At 42.2% G+C, this 20127-nt stretch overlaps 1 protein-coding gene across 1 annotated transcript; it reads right to left on the bottom strand.

Moving 5' to 3' along the window:
• Positions 1–519: 519 nt before the first annotated feature.
• On the bottom strand, positions 520–18323 carry LOC122785570 (retinoic acid receptor alpha-B-like). Its single transcript, XM_044051440.1, has 9 exons — positions 18017–18323; positions 6978–7132; positions 6491–6632; positions 5296–5456; positions 4564–4740; positions 4278–4482; positions 4082–4149; positions 3509–3599; positions 520–2760 (listed from the first exon to the last, which is right to left on the bottom strand). Exons 1-9 carry the CDS (start codon positions 18222–18224, stop codon positions 2510–2512), a joined length of 1458 nt encoding a protein of 485 aa, XP_043907375.1. The 5' UTR covers positions 18225–18323; the 3' UTR covers positions 520–2509.
• Positions 18324–20127: the final 1804 nt, after the last annotated feature.

Raw genomic sequence — 20127 nt, forward strand, 5'->3', positions numbered from 1 at the left:
CTACAGGGTTCACAGAAAGAAAGTGTGCGTGTGAGTGACTTTTCAGGACAACTAGTTGTCCTCATTATTCACCTGTCCTCATCATTCACTTGTCCTCATCACTCACCTGTCCTCATCATTCACCTGTCCTCATCACTCACCTGTCCTCGTCCACCTGTCCTCACTCCGTCCTCATCACTGTCCTCCACTGTCACTCACCTGTCCCTCCATCCCACCTGTCCTCATCACTCACCTGTCCTCATCATTCACCCCTGTCTCACCTGTCCTCATGATTCACCTGTCATCATTCACCTGTCGTCCTCATCACTCACCTGTCCTCATCATTCACCTGTCCTAATCACTCACCTGTCCTCGTCATTCATCTGTCCCCATCACTCACCTGTCCAAATGTAGTGAGCGTTAAAGTAAAAGTTGCTAGAAACATCAATAAGAAAGTACAGATTTTATGTGAATCAGTAACAAAGTATTTGTACTGTGCGTGGAAATGATCCGTTTGTGTCTTTAAAATGAAAACATCTGTTTTTTACAGTTTGTTAAAGTCGTTTAATTTGCTGCTGGAGCCGCAAACAAAGTATACAAGACAATGTTAAGTAAGACAGATAAAAACACGGTCATTGTTGTTTACATTTCTGATTCCAGAGTGGTGGCTTTTATTTAAAGTCTCTCCCTGACGTGTCTCTGAGTGAAAAGTGGACGAAGGAAGACGTTTTCATGGCTGAGCTGGAAAATATACATAATATACAAATGTGCATTTAGGAAAATAGCATCTTGTTTAAGTCTGCCTCAGTCCAACAACTTCTTTTTTTTTATATATATATATATGTACAATATCGTATTATACATAATGATTCTACATAAACAAGAACATCCACTAATATCTAACACATGTAAGAGTGACGACACTCCAGAGAAGGACAGAAACATGGTGCAGGCAGAAGATTTTTTGGGTTTTACAGCAACAACAAACCCTTGTGTCGTTGTGTTGTTGTGTCGTTGCTTCATTGAGTCCAGGTTACAATGATTGTATCGATTTTAGGGTTTTAAAGGCAGCACGTGACTGCAGTTCTACATCATCTCCTTATAATAACTAAATAAGGTCGTATTCTTTCACCGTCTGTCATTGTCAGTGTTTGAATGTTAAAGTTGAAAAACTCTCAGGTTTTCTGTCAAACGTACAAACACCTGCAATCACTTTGTGAGGAGATGATTTTAATACACTTTTATTTGTTTTTAAAGCTCCCAGAACTCAAATCAACTTTTGATCACGATGACATGTTTATTAAGTGTTACGTTGACATGATTCTTTTTTCTTTTATTCCTGCCGAGTTCTGCTTAGTCGTCAGTCGTTTCCTCACTTCCTCATCTCTGTTTCATGCTTGTTATTTGTTATGTGTCAGGTTGATGAATCCTCGGGTCGTTCCTGGTTTTGTTTGTGTCTGACGCGAGGGAACTGCGTTCATCGACACTGGATAAAAGAATTGACCATATACTTGATGCTAACAATAATTATGGGATTGGAGATCAACAGCGCTGATAACCAGTGTCTTCTTTTGTAAAATGTGTTTTATTTAACAGGTAAAATCCCAGGTTGATAACCAGTTACAGATCAATGATTCTGTATTTCTTTAAAACTACGTCAGACAACTTCAAAAAGGGGTTGTTTAAGTTATCGTTTGTTACCCTTTGGTTTCTAAAATGGTCTGTAGTACAAACACCGGCGAGAGGCTCTGTGGAGCATAACCCTGAACTGCTGCCCTAAAGCCCTGGGAGAGGGGACGTACACACGGCGCCACCTTCAGGTGCTAACGGTAGTAGCTGACTTCCCAAGGACAGATGTGGTCTTCACATCAGAGGGTTTGAAAGAGGTCTTACAGTCCGGATAGAGGAGGCCCACCAATGCAGGGGTTTCCATGGCGATCTCTGCACCGAGTGTTAAGGATTCTTGGCATTAGAGAGAAAAGCCACCAGGAACGTCAGTGAAGCAGCAGAAAAAGCTTCTAGGTGGTTGTGGACCCGGGTTCATCACTGATGATGTGTCCAAGCTGCATCTTCCAGGTGTTTCCATGAACTGGCTAAGGAGTTTGAAATGTAGTTTCGTACCTGTGATAAACCTGCGAGCTTACAGAAAAACAAAGTGTCTGTTCTTGTTTGGAGTGACATCACTGTCAGAATGACAGAATATAAAGTCGCTTCTGCATGTACATGCTCATGAGGAAGGGACGGAGTGTGTTAGACATAAGCCTTCATTCAGGTTCACAAATAATTAACATCAGAGGCATACATATATGTGTATATATATATATACACACACATATATAACAAAAAAGATTTTACAAAATGAAATCAGTTTTTTTGCACAGTATGAAATGTGGACATAAATCAGTTCTCACGTCCCCTGCTTTCATTCACTTGCACCATTTGCAGAGAGACATTCAGTGTCTCCACGTACAGAAGTCCACACTTCTCTGTCCCATCAGGTCCAGTCTGTGTCTGCTTTCACTGGTGCTGCTCAGGTGGAGGGAGACGGAGCAGGGGAGCGGGGTACGGGGCTCGGGCTGGAAGAGGGGACCGATTTGGGAGACGGACTGGGACGACAGCTCCTCATGTCCGTTTCCTCCTTGCCGTCCGCTCCGTCTTCTCCTCCTTTCTCTCCCCCGGCTCCGTGACTCTCCAGACCCTCAGAGTTCTCCAGCATCTCCTGGATGAGCGGAGGCATGGAGCCGGGAATCTCCATTTTCAGTGTGATCACTCGCTCCGCTCCTGCAGGAGAAACAGAGTTAGAGGTCGTCCTTCAAGAAACGAGGAGTAGGTCCGTCCATCCATCTGCTACTGCTGTATCCTCCACATGAGGCTCGCGCCCTATTTACCCCGTGTCGCATCTGACATGTGACATGGGGCAAAAGGCAGAGTACACCCCGGAGAGATGAGCAGTCCATCACAGGGCCACACACAGACACACTTATCACGTTATCTCGCCAGTAAAATAAATCAACAAATTAAACACAGGGGGGCGTGTCTGCATGTTTCTGGACTGTGGGAGGAAACTGGAGAACGTGCTGTAGGTACAGAGTGAAATGTCATTTCTCTGTCCTAAGCCCCTCCCACCAGACGACCATGACAGATTTACAAATCAGCTCAGGAGAACTGAAGTAGACACGGTGCAAAAGTCCTGTTCTCTCTTAAAGAATTCAATCATTATGTTCAAAAACAAGAGAGAAGTAATATTAATATTTCAAAACCCATTTTTGTGACCCTAGCAAAATGACATAGACTTCATCTTTAAACAATAACAGAACTCTCATAGTAGCTGTTACTAACAGAGAGTTAAATATGGTGTTTTGTTTTTTTAACGAGGAAACCAAGCACTTCCTGTTGAGATCAAATCAGAACATTAACAAAGGGAAGTGATTGGAAGAGTCATAATGTTAAATGTTAAGTGAATGGATTAGACTGAAAGAGAGGAAGTCTTCAAGTGTAATGTGTGTGTGTGTGTGTGTGTGTGTCTCACCCTTCACACTGATGCTGCGGAGGTCAGTGATCTTCATCAGTATTTTGGGGAACATGCAGGGTTTGTCCGGCCTCCTCCTCCTCACATACATCTATACACACACACACACACACACACATGGAGGAAAGTCTTTATTTATTCATATGTATGTATATATATATATATATATATATACACATCTATATATGTATGTATATATATACGTATACATATATCTATATATATATAAATATATATATATACACACATATGTATGTATATTATATATCTATTTCATATTATTGTTGTTCTCTCATGGCGGTATCTCAAAAACTAAATCTTTACTTTTAGCTTTAGGTTATTTAGTGTACAATTATTAGCAGTAAACACTTCCACTATCGTACAACACTTAATCCAATCAGGAGCCACAGCTGCTTCTCACTGCTCATGATACGGTGAGTTCCTGGGAGCGTCCGAGGTTCCTCCTCGGGAACGCCGCCCTGACGTGCTGCTACGCTGTTTCCTGTTAAACCCTAACACCAAAGTCTTGGTCTGGATCTGGTAACAAAGTAACAATGTTGTACTGTAACAAACCTTGAGCGCTTCGAGCATCGGCTCCTGAAGAACATCCACCTTCTCTGGTTCCTCGAGATCCTGACGATCTGCAGGATTGCACAAAAAAAACCTCATCAAATATTAAACTCATTACTGTATTTGACACTTTGTCACGTACACAGCAGACGTTTGTGAATTACTGCGTCTCGTATCGGTGAGCTATTGCGCGCAGTACCTCCACAGAGCAGGCAGATGGCGCTGAGCAGTCCCGTCTCTGCGTCGTCCATCTCCAGCGGGAGCAGCTGGTTGGCGAAGGAGAACACGAGGTCGGTGAGCGGTCCGAACCCGGCGTTGTGCATCTGAGTGCGGTTCAGAGTCAGACCGTCGGAGAACGTCATGGTGTCCTGGTCCGGAGCGTAGCGAGTGCAGATCTTCAGAATCTGAGCAGAAACCGTGTTACGGACGAGGAAACGCGGCGACACCAGAGTCTCAGTTGGGTGCGTGGACAGAGTTGAACTCACCAGTATGTCCAGACAGGCGGCTTTGAGCAGCGTGATCTGGTCGGCGATGGTGAGCGTCGTGAAGCCCGGCAGGTGTTTGGCGAACTCCACCGTCTTGATGATGCATTTGGTGGACAGTTCGCTGAACTTGTCCCAGAGGTTGACGTCCAGTGAGACGCGGTGCTCCGAGCTGTTGCTCTGTGGATGACAGTAAGATGATAAGGAACTGTACTGATGTCGGGGAGCAGCAGGGGATTGTGGGAATTGAAGCAATTTTCAATAGTTGTGATCCATTAGTGAAAAATACACACAATGAAATGAATAATTAAAAAAGACACACTGGCTAAATGTAGTGCTGAATATTTCCTTCTTTACTGAGGCTTCACAGGACGCTACAGAGACAAGACAGTGGACGACGTCATTAAAAGTGAGTGTTGGTTCAAATCCCCACCCAGCCAAAAAGGGCTGGGGTACCCCTGAGCAAGGCACCCAACCCCCAATGCTCCCCGGGCGCTACTCAGTGTGGCAGCCCGCTGCTAGTAATTCTAGGATGGGTCAAAATGCAGAGGAATACTTTCCCTAAGGGGATTAATAAAAACTAACTTTAACTTTAACTTGAAGTACATTACTGAACAACATATATAACATTAGCGTTATTTTGTTAAATACTGAAAAGCAGAAGTGTTAGATACTACAACTTAAATCATGGTTTCTTTATTAAGCTTTGGTGAGTGTGTGAGTGAGTGTTGGTACCGTGGTGTATTTTCCCAGCTGACACAGGGAGGGAAACGTGTCCTGATGCGCGCGGCAAACTTGTGCGATCATCTGCTCGGTGTCCGCCGACAGCACGTAGATCTCCACCTCCGCCTGCCTCTTCTCCTCCTTCTTCTTCTTTGTCCGGTCATTCCGCACCACTGAGGACGGAGGAGAAGACTTTTACCATCACAGACGAGTACAAGGACGATGACATTCGCTGAGCCAGAGTTGAGCTCAGTCTGGCTTCTGTGAAGTTTTTGAAAACCAAAAGCCTGAATTATCCGCGGCTTTCACACGGGACGGTTCTAATGAAAACACAAAGGATTTTTACTAAATATTGACTATTTAGTAAAATATATACAATATAGTTGAAGATATTGCAGCTTTGTTTAGCCGGCTTTAAACAGCAGAAACACTAAGTCGCTGCAGAATCTATTTGATTTGACTTTTAATGCCAGAGAGAGGCAGCAAAAGCTGAGTGCTACACTAACATGCTAAAATGCTAACATGCTAACCTGTAACCTGTACATTGCAATAGTATATTCTCATACAAGCTCTCGTGAGAGTGAGCACTTGGCACCATCTAGTGGACTGAGACGTCAAATGATTTTTTTTTTTTATGCTAAAAGAAAAAAAAAAAACAATGATATGGTAGCTTTGTCGATTCATCGAGTACTTGCTGCTCCGTAAATACCAAATAAAGGTTCATCAAACCTAGAAATGATGTTCTGAAATGTCACAATGATTCAGTTTGAATGATTCCTTTGTTACACGGAGCAAAGAAACCAGAAAAGAATCACATTTAAGTCGCTGAACAACCAGGGAAACTTGTACAAAGTAAAGTAAAAGCAAATAAATGATATAATGTAATTGATAAAGACACAAGCACTGGCCCTCGCTCAGCACCTAAACGACAGATGTTACTCTTCATGGTTACTGACATCACTGCTCACATCATTTCTTGCATTACATTGGATTAGGAGTGAACGCAGCACTGAACACCGATGCTGTGTTACCCATGAATGACCACCAGATGGAGACGAACACCAGGCTCATGAAACCAGTGAAGAACGCTGAGTTTAACCTCAATCACCCACGGTGCCGTGTCCATTTATGACAGGACAACAACAACGCGTGGCGTTAAAAGTCTCCCGCAGCTGTTTCGGGAGAGAACGTCGTTGGCTGTACTCACACTCCTTGGACATGCCGACGTCGAAGCACTTCTGCAGTCGACAGGACTGACAGCGGTTCCTCGTCACCTTGTTGATGACACAGACTTTGTCGCGGTGGCAGGTGTACACCATGTTCTTCTGGATGCTCCTCCGGAAGAAGCCCTGACGGGGAGGAAGAGGAGGAGGAGGCAAAGATGAGCTGCAGGGTAACGATGGATGGATATGTAGAGTGCTGCGATGTGTGTGTGTGTGTGTGTGTGTGTGTAGGATTAGAAAAGACAGATCAAGGTCATGACCTCTCCACTGACACGAGAAGCAACGACTCGTGCTTTTTGTAATCATTATTTATTCAAGATTTCAAGCTTATGTCTATTCTTGTACACGGATGATCCATTCACCTGAAATGAGTGCGACGTGTCCTGGTCTTAAGTTTAGCACACGCATACGCACACGCACACACATGCACGCGCACACTGTATGTGTGTGTGTGTGTGTGGAGGTGCCTACCTTGCAGCCCTCACAAGCGCTGACTCCGTAGTGGTATCCTGACGATTTGTCCTGACACACAAAGCAGGGCTTGTAGATGCGTGGTGGAGGTGGAGGTGAGGGGGGGCTGAGGACCAGCAGGTCCTCCCCTGAACTCGTGCTCTCGGTCTCTACAGCTGCAGGGAGCAGACACAGAGAAAACACAACCATTTGTATTTGGCAATAATGCCATTAAAGTGCATTCTTCTGTGTCTCTCGACCATTCGGCTCGAGTCGCACACACATTTGTGGAAAATAAATGGCAGGAGAACAACAGCATGAACACTAACATTCAGTAAAATAATCATAATAAATACGTGGCTCCTTCTTCCTGTAACTAACCACGGGATTGTTTGAAACTGAAATGAATTGGAGGCAGAAACATGTGACTGCAGATTGATTTTATTGAATCATTTGCTGATTATGTGATTTTATATGGCAGTTTAAGTAGTTTTTATACATATATATACACACACACACATATATATGTATGTATATATATACATACATATATACATACATACATATATACACATATATACATATATATAAATATATAAATATACATATATATATACATATATGTGTATATATTTATATATATACATATATAAATATATATGTATATATATACATATATATGTGTGTATATATGTGTATATATATATAAGTATATATATATACATATATACACATATATATGTATATATATATACATATATGCATATATATATATATATACATATATATATATATATATATATATACATATATATATATATATATATATATATATATATACATATATACATATATATATATATATATATATATATATATACATACAGGATGGAACCCTGAGGTACTCCAGAAAGTTCTCTGCTTGTATAACTTTTGTATCCCAGCTGACTTTGAGGCAGGCTACACTGTAAACATAGATCATCTTTTACACTTACATTTACAACAAGTCTAACAACGATGTTATAGTGAAATTAAAGGGCAGCTAAACCCCCTCCTCTTCTCAGATGAGTGGGGAACAGTGCAGGGGGCGTGGTCTTTTTTCTAGTGGTGGAGAGAGAACGGCAACGCAGCGTTTGAAAAAAAGGGGGGAGGAGTCTGGGACAACAAGCCTCGTACTGGTTGGACGATGGAAGAGGGGTGACAAAAAAAGTGTGCCAGTGACGCAAGAGTGGTCTAAGAAAGGCATAATCTGAATGCAGTAGCTGGTGTTTGACCAGAGAGGCAGCAGATACGCAGATTTTTATCAGCACAGACAAACGCACCAGCTAACAAGAAGAAGAAGAAGAGAACCAATGCCACGCCCTGTGACGGAGGCGGTGGACACAGCAGAGAGAAAAATGTAGGAAACAAGTCGTCAAAAGTACGGCAGCACTTTTCGTGAACGCCTTCAAAAAACAGCATTGCGCGCAAAATACGTGTGTTTTATGACTAAAATAAGATTTCTGATTCTTTCCGGTTCTTAAATGTGAATATTTCTTTTGTTTCTTTGTTCCATAAAACAAAAAATCATAAAAACTTCATTATTTCCAGGTTTGTCAAACGCTGAACGACATTTTTTAACATTTTCTGACATTTTATCGACCAAACAATGACTTGATTACTTGATAAAATAATCGATCGATTATCAAAATAATCTTTAGCTACTCTCAACTGTGACAATGTGCACCTGTCAAGTCTGAAATGCTTTCACTTTTAGTAAGTAAGTAAAGAACAGACAGTATAGCAGTAGATCCAGTATCACTGAGCCAGTGCTGAAAAGTGTCTTTAATGCCTAATAATGCTCATTTTTTAAAGGTAAAAAGCTGTTCCCTTTATTCTATTATAGCCATTTTTATTGTACTCTCCTCTTATAATAAATCTTAAGCGGTCAAATAAATGTGTTAATAGTGGGGACCTTTTTTAACAGCTGGCTGTGGGCCATCAGACGTGATTCAAGGTCAAAACAATCTTCAGTATAATTCACTGTTTAAAAAGCAGCAGATGCTGCGAGCGAGGACGTGTTCTCCCTCCCGAGAGCCTGCGACAGCTTTCTATTTCACTTACACCAGTTTGTTTACATTCAACGCAAATGCATCTGCTAATGAAAGAACTGTGAAAGTTTGGAGCGGACGACGTAAACACCTGAAATATTATATTATATAATATTAACATATTGCATGTTGTGTTGTGCAGACATGGAAGTCAGAGATTCATTTTCTTGTTCTGTGTTACAGCTTCCCTTGTACTGGCCTTTGCATCACCCTGTGGCTTCTTCTTGACCTCTCCTGACACGTTTGAATATTCTTCTTCCTTCTTGCGTGTGCAAAAAAATAAATAAACTGTGTAAATGGAGTAAATTTGAGCTGAATGAGGCTTAACGGTGACTTCTGGCTCCGCCGGTCTCCCTGTGTGCGATCATGAAATGTATAAATTATGGTGACAACAAATTACACTGCTTAATGTGTTTTTAATGTCATTTACTCAGGCTGTGTAAGCCCTCGTACATCCCATCATCTCTTCTCTGTTTGTTTGCTCTATTCTCACGGAAACGCTGGCCAACGCTAACAAACTCTGTCTGACCTCGTTTCAAACCTCCCTCTCTCTCTCTCGCACACCTCATACTTCCAAGAGTCTCTGAGTTTTTGTTTTCTTCGTGTGTTTATGAATCTCTTCCCTCTCTCTCTCCCTCTCTCTCTCTCTCCCTCCCAGGGCAACATGTTCCTTCTTTGCTGTGGAGATGAGATGAGAGGCTTATCAGCAGAGAGGAATGTTAGTGACTCATCTTTAAACTTGTGGAATTGAAATGATAGGACGCAGGCTTCTCATTGTGGCACGTCCAAAGAAATCACTAGGACTGTATGCACACGGTGGGCAATATTTTCAAATAGGGGATTTTTTCCAACTCACCACAATCACAATTATAATATGTGTGCAATAACCAAAGCATCTCCTACACGTAGTAATCTTCGTGGAGCACTGTTGTTTTTTGCAGCTACAGCCTGCACGAGCACGAGCACGAGCACGAGCTTAGCATCATTCAAATGAGCCAATGAGATCCAGTGTTTACTGGAGGAGAGACAGAGGAATGAGAAGACACCGGCTATTCCACACGTGAGCGAACACCAAACCTCCATGTCTGATGCTGTGTGTTGTCAAACACACATTGCATTGATGTCAGGCGTCACTGTGAGACCAAACACACGTCCTTCGAGGAAACAGATTATCCTCAACAGTCCAAAGTGAGAGCGCACGAAATAATGAGGAGTATGAAAAGCTGTACTGAACTAATATTCATATTTATCATTAGAAATGCAAGACGATTAAGACCAGTCTGTCTGCACTTGATGAGACAGTTGCAGGAAGTGTCGTTTTAAATCTCTTTATGGAAGAAAACAACAAGCAGGATACTGTATATGTGACACCGCGTACATGTGCTGTTCATCATATCTCCACATGAAGACGCACGTTGCCATAAGTATATACTGTTATTGGAAGGATGTGGCGGAAAATGCTGACACCGCTGTGTCACACACGTCCACTCCCTCATGTATTTATTCAGCGCTCCCCGTATGATAAACACTGCAGTTTACAATGAACCCAATGACACGTGAATATTTTCTTAACGCATCACCACTAACAGACTGTGACTGTAAACTCTATATAGTCACGTGTGTCTCACATTATTTCATCATCAGGTCCTGGAAGAATAAAACAGTGAAACATAAACACTTGACTAAGCACAGACTGTTTAATAAAAAGCAGAATCTGCAATTTAACTGAAACATTTCAGAATATTTGTTTCACTTGTGACGCGGGAGCATCATGTTTCAGAGATGGCGTGTTATGGCTAGACGGCCGTGCATCAGCACAAATGTGGCGATAACAGCTAAATAGTTTAAAAACTATCTATCTATCAGACTTGATATCAGTATCGGGAGAATCAAAGTCCCGATATCAATACCAGACAAGAGAAAGAGGTCGTCTCTGCTAACGTGAACACCACTTATCCTCCTCTGGACGGATTTACAGACGTAATGTGTAACATTTCTGCTTTAAAATGTCTAAAAACAGCACTGAGCAAAAGTCTCAGGGTCTCACCGGCTCTGCTGAGCTCGTCTGTCATCAGTGACGCTTGGATTGGAACGACGGGACTGAAAGTTGGTGACAATGAGTTTAACTCTTACAACATGTGACTACATTTGTCTGTAACGCAGTAACGTGGACAACGTCAGTAACGAATCAAAAAACAATCTCGTTACTTCTTTACTTCTGGACCGAAAACATAAATCAAACATAGACTTGACTCGAGGAGACAAAGAAGACGAGGGAGGACGCGTGTATTCAGTGTTTGATTTCTTATGATTAAAACAAGATTTCCGATTGTTTAGGTTTCTTAAACGTGAATATTTTCTTCATTTCTTTGCTCTGGATAACAAAGAGTTTGTGGACAAAACAAGACATTTGAGAACGTCATCATTTCCAGGTTTGACGAACACAGATCAACATTTTTTAAGGACCAAACGATTGATCGACTAATTGAGAAAATAATCGACAGATTAATGGATTATGAAAATGATCATTAGTTGCAGCTCTAGTCCTATTTTTAGAATAAAGATTCATGCTGATTTAGGCATATTGTTTAACTGGCTATTTAGGTATGGTACATCTCAGGTGCTGTCATGGAGTAATCCAAAAGTAATGTAACTAGCTGTTATTTTAAAACTTCAATACAATGATAGAGTTCTACTGTATGGTCATTAGTGTTTTACCTTGGTTTAGCCAATTATGTGATTTTAATTCATTCTGTTTGTAAAGTGTCCTTGAGTGACCTGAAAGGCGCTTTGAAATTAAATTTCTTCTTCTTCTTCTTATTATTATTATTAATAACATATTTCCAGGTAATAAACTGCTACAGTATAACGTCTGAGGTTAGTGAGCTAAGTTTAAGTGAATCAGCTCTTTATCAACACAGAAGCGTTGTTTTGAGAGCAGTGAAACTCGATTTCTGAAAACACATGTTCATGGATACAAACAGCGTTGTCGTCTTCCTCTTCCTGTGATCAGAGATTCTTTGGTCTATTCCTTTTTGTCTTAACATTTATTTTCTTTCCTTACACGTTGCCCTGTAGCAGTGCTACAACGCCACCTACAGGCCCAGCACATGAACTTCAGTGTTTAAAAGACGCACTTTATAAAAACGACGAAGAAAAGGATTGTATAGGGAAAGTGATGTTGTGTTTCCATTTGCCTACGTGTGCTTTATTGTGTGTAATTGTCCCTAATGAATCATGACTACTCACTGCTGCACATCCCATTACATCACCACAATGACACCGTAAGTGAATACGATACATGTGAGGATTTACGTTGTCTTTGCTTGTGATCATAGATAATGTTGCAGTGAGACCAGAGGTCAGCTGACCGCTAGGGTTCATGTGGTTGAGCGAGAGCCTTGTGTGACCATCTGTATCCTCTCACTCAGCTTTCGAAGGCGACAGGAAAGACCATCTTTGTCGTCACGTACAGTTAAAGCTTTGTGATGGATTTTTTAGAAAAGAGAAATTAAAACAGGTGACAGAAGTGTGAACTGTCGGGCAGACTGTGCAACTTATGAACATGTTTTAATGTCACTGGCATTATTGATACAGTGTTCTTGTGCTGCGCTGGCCTGTAACATGAATAAAATCAAGTTAAAAGTAGTTTAGCAAACACTTCTCTTGGAAATGACGCATTAATCAATTCAATATTAGATATTAGTCCTTACAGATAAATGAGTTGCTATATTGTGATTTGGGTCACAATTAGGGATCAATGCCGCATTCAACCGCACAAATATGAATATGTCATGTTGAAAAACCGCCACCCAACAATGGCAGGAAGCTAACGCTGCTAACATTGCTAACGTTAGCCAGTCGCAGCTGGGAGCCCAAAACAGCAAGTACTCGACCAAACCAGCACAAAGGCCAGGTCAGTAAGCACAAGGACGAGCGAGGGTTCAGCGGGTGATAGAATCTTGAACCCTGCTACGATCTGCCATGGCGCCGCGACTTTCCCTCCCTGCTTTGCACAAAGTCGTCATGTTTACATATTTAGTCAGGACTTGTTTTTGATATTTTTGACAGATTTGAGTTTAAATGGAGTGGACTTGAGCTTCAAACCTGTTTTGCAATTTAATAAAAGCCTGGCTGCCATGAATACTGGCAAGTTTGATAAAGTCAGGATATTATTTTCATTTTTTAGGAGTTTTGTGAGTTAAGGGAGTGAAACTGTACTTTAATTTAGTTACACACTTGCTACACGTGATAAAGGTGTCGCCCTGTAACCTTGTTATTTGGAGGTAAAGGAAAACATTCAAAAATTCAGCTTTTCAGTCTGTACAGAATTTTAATTTTTTTTTAACATATATCATTATCGGTAAATATCGGTTATCGGCCATAACAGCAACAAAAAACGTTCACATCGGTGCATCCCTAGTCACGACTGGTTATTAAAACAAAAGGTTTGAGAAACACTGTTAGATATTACATTGTTTTAGCTGACATTGCAAATTTAACTGCTGACATTTTGATCAAATAATGTGAACTATTAATCCACTATGAACAAATTAATTAGACATCAGAATCAGGAGGTCGTCAATAATGGTGTAACGTGCATGTCTGGACAGTGTAGACTGAGAAGCATATTCTTTTATCATCTTCCTCATGTAATAATAATAATAATAATAATAATAATAATAACAATAATAATAATAATAATAGAATGTGGAGAAAATGTGTTGCACCATTATTGTGAGAGAATTGGGATTATATTCAGACTTCAGATTTTATGACACCTGAGTCGGCCTTTGGCACAGACTGTGACCAAGTGGAATAAAGGTCAAGTGTGAATATGGGAGAAAACTATATTCCACGCTCATTCATTTCATCAGCGGACAAAAAAAAAAATCAATATTCAATTGAGGTTTTTAACCTTTAAAGTTTTATGTCAGTTTAGCTCAAATCAATAGTGACATTGCTACCAGACAGACAGACAGACAATACAAATCAAATCACATCAGCACGGGCCAGCATCACGGTGGAGAAATAAGTCGAGTCCAACAAGTATCAGTTATTACAACAATCACTGTATTACTAGAGGCGACTTTTAAAGTATGTGAGTCTGACTAAAACTGTGATAAACTGAATTTCTAAAAAAGTCAGACTGACACACACAGATAAAGTTATTGGGAGTGTAATTATTTCTGCCTGTATCAGCTGTTATCAGATGACCTGCGTGCTCGCTGCATGAACCACAGTCCCCTCCTCCTCTTCCAGCTCATCCTCAGAAATAATGAAGGAAACCAGCTCACGTGAGTGAGACGAGTAAGACGACAGCGACAAAAACACATCGTGCCAACACATAAGCTGCAAACGAGACCAGAAAACCTCGGAATACTAACGAGCTGAAAAGGGATCTACTGCCACCTAGTGTTCTGGAGGCGGACGCACTTCACTCAGTAAAATCAATTCCCCTCTGGTGCTTGTATACTGGGACAAGGGCAGGAGTCCAACTGCCTGCTCGCTCTCTCAGGTCAGCTGATCAGCTGCTCCTGAGTGTGGCTCAGAGGGGATCGTAGGAAGACAGGCCTCGTCCTTGTCTGTTTGTAAATCCCTCCTTAAATCCACCTTTTCTCTTTGGCCTTTGACACTTAATGAGACGTTGATTTATTTTATTGTTTTTTATTGTAAAGCTGCTATTTCTTCTTGTGTTTGTTATGATTTTTTATTTATTTTAAGCTGTTTTATCTCATTTTGAACCTTTTTACTTACTATGTCTTTTATTTATTCTGTACAGCACTTTGGTTTAAAGTGCTTAACAAATAAAGTTGGATTGGATTAGAACAGAACAGCATATTGAAAGTAGCTCCATGGAAAAGTACCATGTGTCTGGCTAAGCTAATAAATGCACATACTGTCACAGAAACTCTCAACAGGCTCAAACTAAAACACACATTTCGTTTAAATTGCATTACAATTTCTTTTTCGTTATCCAATCTCTTTTGTTTTAGTACATTTGGTCGTGTTAGACTTTCACAGCCCACAAGACAATCGTCAGTTCTGGCAGTTCTCGGCGAGCTAATGGCTAACACAACATGCAAAGACTTTTGATTTAGAAGTTGGATTGAGCGAGAGCAAGTGTGTTTACATGCATGTTAAGTCCAATTTTAGTCGGACTAAGACAATAATTCAGTTTTCTTAATGTCACGTAAACACGTTAGTACAAATAAAACCGAGCTAGTCTTAGTCGGACTAATATACCTGGATAATGTGATTCATAGTCCGATTACTCTTGCATGTATACGTTGAAACGGACTGGAGTCAGACTTCTGCACATGCACCAACATTTGCACCACCCATCTCACCATTTGCTGTTTATTGTGTGAAGTAAAAGATTAACAGGAAAGTAATTCAATATGCACAAGCTTATGGAGCGATACAGGAGGCGGAGTTGGACTCTGCAAGTTGTCCGATGGCCTGTTTTAACTGGATTAAACTGTGCACGAGCGCCGTTTGCTGCAGTGGCGCTTCTAGACGTAAACAAGCTTGTTTCATACAAATTCTGCATCAACATTCAAGGTCAATTTTCAGTTGTGCAAATACCACCAACGAGGTATTTTTGTTTGTATGGACACCAAGTATCGCCATCACTACCACCCGACATCCGATGACGCCTCATCGGAGAGACGCGGTTCCAGCCGGTGAATCGGAGCGTTTACTTTGACATGTATTCAGTAATGTAGAATGACGGCTGAAGGATGCGATAAAAACTAAAATGGCCCCCTGGTAAAGGAGAGAGCTTCCCCACCCCTGTGTTAGATACAAACAGTGACATGCAACCATCCACCTCCTCCCCTTTTCTCACACTCACACTCAGGTCTAACTTGGTCAGTATACGCTCACATTCCCAGACAAACTGTGAGTGTGAATGAATGGGTATGTGCGTCACTGTGTGTGTGTGTGTGTGTGTGCGTGCGTGTGTGTGTGTGCGTGTGTGCGTGCATCACAGACAGAAAGAGAGGTCATTCAGTGCAGAGAAGTGATGACTGGGCAGCTGACACAGGAAAGAAAGAGGCAGATAGAAGGAGAAATAAAAAAAGTGGGAGAGATGTAGGTCACTTCCCAATTGTCAGTGAGTCACTGCACTGGGTCTCACACACACACACACACACACACACACACACGCACACACGCACACACGCACACGCGCACACGCACACACTGCAGCTTGTGCTTAGATGTTGCTGGAGCAGTCGCTGAATGTGTGTGTGCATACGTCTGTGTATAGCCTTTGACCTTTGAACCTGTTTGACACTCTTTTATTCCGGTCACACACACACACACACAGCCTCTACCCCCCTCCTGTTCCTCACCCGCTGAGCAGAGTCCTTCCCCTCTCTCTCTCTCTCTCTCTCTCTGACTTAATCTTGGTTGTGCAAAGCCGCCATGTCCCAGTGACATCAGCGCGCCTTTACCCTCAGGTAACCGTGTGACCGTCGGACCTGTCGTCTGTCGTCCTGTCGTCTGCATGACGTGACGACCGGGTGGAGCGGCGCTCTGTACTCACAACAAGACGGCCCGTATTTGCATGTTTTGTAAGAGATGGTTAATTATTGTCATTGACAATGTTTACGCTCAGTGTTTCAGAAAGTGCATGAATTTCTACCGTGGCAAAGATGCGACACGATTAATTAGTCGTATATTATGTGGAAGGTTTTTTGGATACAAAGGCTCCATTGTTGTGTGCGGAAGAGAAAAAGTTATCAATGTCATTAAATACTTCCACATGATTCCACCTTAGATAAATATAAGTCGACATGACATTCATTCTAAGAGTAATTCTTATATTTTAGGACACACACATAATGACAAACGCTTGTTAGCGTCACCATTACTTTAGTGTCATAATTGTCTGCTCAGGAGGACATTTTAGCTCGTCTTTGTCCTCTGTCGTCATGATCTCCATGGTTCCACCGCAAATATGACACAACACCACTGTTGTCTTCTGCTGATGAGCAAAGAAGGCATGGAAGCAAGCCAAGCAGTCACTCACAGCACCCTCTGCTGGACAACTCGGTAACTACTTCAAACAGCCAGCAGCAGTTGTAGGCTGTATATATTTTGATCTCAAATCAGTGCAACGGAAACAGATTTGGTGACATTTAAGAAATCATGTGACGGAAGCAGCAGACAAGCGGAACAACATTACACCACTGAGCGCAAGAAGCAAATATTACTGCAATAATAAACGGGAAGTGGAAGCAACGCGCGGTTTCATCACACACTTTTTGATCTTACCGAATGCTCTTTATGTCATTAAATCGTGTCGTCTCCCCGACTTTTGCGCGTCCTCCTGTTTATCATGGTAAACTAATTCACAATATTGTGATACATTTGAATGCAAACTTAGCTTTTAAACATTGCACTTTAACGTCGTGTTTTTGTTCAGTTGATATAGAAAATACACGACATGCATGTGATGTATATTTCATTCTGAAGTTTTAAATTCTATCGTGTTTTTAAATCTATAACACAGTCAGTAATGAGGTCAAGCTTGAAGTGAAGCTACAGTGACCTCACCTGACTGAGGGAGCGTTGGCGAGTATACACCAGTAGCACAGGGGTGTGTTTTTTGAAAAGTAGATTTCCCTTCTTAGACTTTTTGTGAGGTTTTTCTTTGTGTTTTCAGTCCAACGGCAACATATTTACTGCGGTAAAGCTGACTTTACTAGCACAATGTTGCCCCCGTCCATCTCGACGTACAACAAATCACTTCCTGTGTGCAGCACAACAATGTCACTGGGCATCACAAGAGAGAGATAAACATTCTACACTGAGAACCCCGCAGAGAGTCATATGTGTGTGTGTGTGTGTGAGAAGTCAATGTTTATTTAATGTACAAGTTAAGCATGGAGCACGGCTTTTTAAACACCTGTATCCCAGTGTCACAACGCAATCATCAGTAAAGTTAAAAGAAACACTCACAGTGGCAGGATCCGCTCCAGTGTCTGCTGGTCACCAGTGACCCTCCGAACGGACGCTGGAGTCCTCCTACCCCGGACAGGAGACCCTTTTCCGGCCCGAGCCCCGGGTGTCGGTGGTAGTAGTCCATGCTCAGAAAAGAGCCGGGGCTGGGGCTGCTGCTGCGGCCGGGGCTGGGGCTCAAACCCACAACATCCACGCTTTCGTACATCCCCGAGACACGGAGGTCTGGCTCGATCCCTTTGAAGCCAAGCGAGTTGGAGGAGGAGGAGGAGGAGGAGGAGGAAGAGGAGGGAGGAAAAAAAAAATATCAAAGCGCTCTGAGAAAAGAGGGAAGGGAGTGAGGGAGTTCACATCTTCATCATAGACTGACGGGAGGAGGAGGATGAGGAGGAGGAGGGGTTAGAGGCGAACAGATGACCCGTCCCTGTGACCTTTACGCTCCGGGAACAACTCTGAAACTTTGTGAAACGTCACACATGAGGCGCGAGGTTACTTTGTGCTACAAGTGTCACCGACTTCACCGCGGGTGCTCTCGTTACTTTGTAGCTAAAGCAGACGATTTGTTTTTTTTAAAAAAAGGAGGAAAACAATGTAACGTTACACTGCTACACCGACACACACACACACACACGGTGCCCGGTCAATAACGTTAGCAGCTTCTTTTTCAAACACTAGCTAACGTGTCGCGTGAATTGTATCAGTGACATGTGTCTGAGCTCAGTGTGTCACTGACGGTCTCTTTAATGTCACCTCACAGCGCGCGCGCGTGTCTGTGTGTGCGTGTATGTGAGTCTCAACAACGCAGCAAATGGATGGAGCTTCACGCCGAAAAGTGAAAATGTCCACTCGGTGGAGACGGACGCGCTGCTCTCTGTGCTCGCTCCACTTCCAGAGAGAGAGAGGGAGGAAAAAGGAGAAATAACCCGTCACAAGAAACACAATGACACAGCCATGTGTGCCGTTCAAGTTGCCCGCTGCGTGTCCGGGAAGCACAATATCCAAACGCGAGAGAGCGGCGGCGGTGGAAGTGGCGCTGCTGTGGCGGAGGTCCGTCCGTCTGTCAGCCGCACAGGAGCAGTGAGTGTCCTGTGGTAACCTCCGCTCTGTACCCGGCGGCCTCTCTCTCTCCCTCCCTCTCTCTCTCTCTCCCTCCCTCTCTCTCTCTCTCTGTGGCGACACCAGCTGCGCGCGAGCTCCACCTACCTGTCGTGCGCGTGCCTCCACATCACTTTGTGCCATTGTTAGAATGTAAACTATTTATACATCTACTGACAGCACTAACGTTAAGTTACATACTTAAAATACGTAAAATACACGACCTCTCCTGTCATGCAAGTATAATAGAACAGAATATATTATAGATTTATTTTAAAATGGAGGATTTGCATGACAGCAGACTGAGAGAAATAAAGCAGAATAAGCTAAAACAGCTATTTAGTGACAGCACTGCTGAAAGTCTGGGCTTCGGTCGTGCAGGAAGTACTGAATTCATCTTTTTAATGAACTGATGATTCAGTAACACTGAAAACAACAGCCATTACCCTCAGGACAATCGTATGCGTATATGCTTTTGGAGTTACGCTAGCTTAAATGAGGGTTGTTTCCACTTATTATCTCGCGTTTGCGACTTAGTCAAGTGTGCGTGCGACTTATTATCTAGTATCTATCTTCTCAAGTTATAAATTTGAAACTCCCACATGTGAGATAATAAGTCGCACGCGTGCAGTGTCACCTCCGGGCCTCTCACTACTCTAGCAGAGCAGAGTAGTGCTAGAACTGTATAATGGAAAGACGTATAATTCGGCATCAAAACTCCAAAAAATGTGCTTCTGCGAAAACATAGAGGTTCAAAATGTCAACGTTAATGAAAAACTCTTCATACAATAATCTGATTGTACAGCTAATTGTTTTACCTTCAATAATTCAACCTAAATCTTACACACAGGACCTTTAAAATATAATCATTAAGGTCCCAGTGTAAACAGATTTAGGTCCCCACAACATGAGTAATACCTGGAACACACACACTGTCCTGGCCGCGTTCTGCTGTTTTGCAAACACTGTTCACATGCAAATTTCAGTGCAACATATTTCACAATTTCACAAGAGAC

Source organism: Solea senegalensis, linkage group LG19, assembly GCF_019176455.1.
Source record: "Solea senegalensis isolate Sse05_10M linkage group LG19, IFAPA_SoseM_1, whole genome shotgun sequence".
Lineage (NCBI taxonomy): Eukaryota > Metazoa > Chordata > Actinopteri > Pleuronectiformes > Soleidae > Solea > Solea senegalensis.

Bases quoted from the DNA above. Each gene is read 5' to 3' on its own strand.
- LOC122785570 (XM_044051440.1), bottom strand. From the start codon at position 18,224: ATGTACGAAAGCGTGGATGTTGTGGGTTTGAGCCCCAGCCCCGGCCGC. The intron at 5,457-6,490 runs GTGAGTACAGCC...CTCCGTCCTCAG, and splicing joins CGTCGGCATGTCCAAGGAGT to TGGTGCGGAATGACCGGACA. The intron at 4,150-4,277 runs GTACTGCGCGCA...GCAATCCTGCAG, and splicing joins CATCTGCCTGCTCTGTGGAG to ATCGTCAGGATCTCGAGGAA.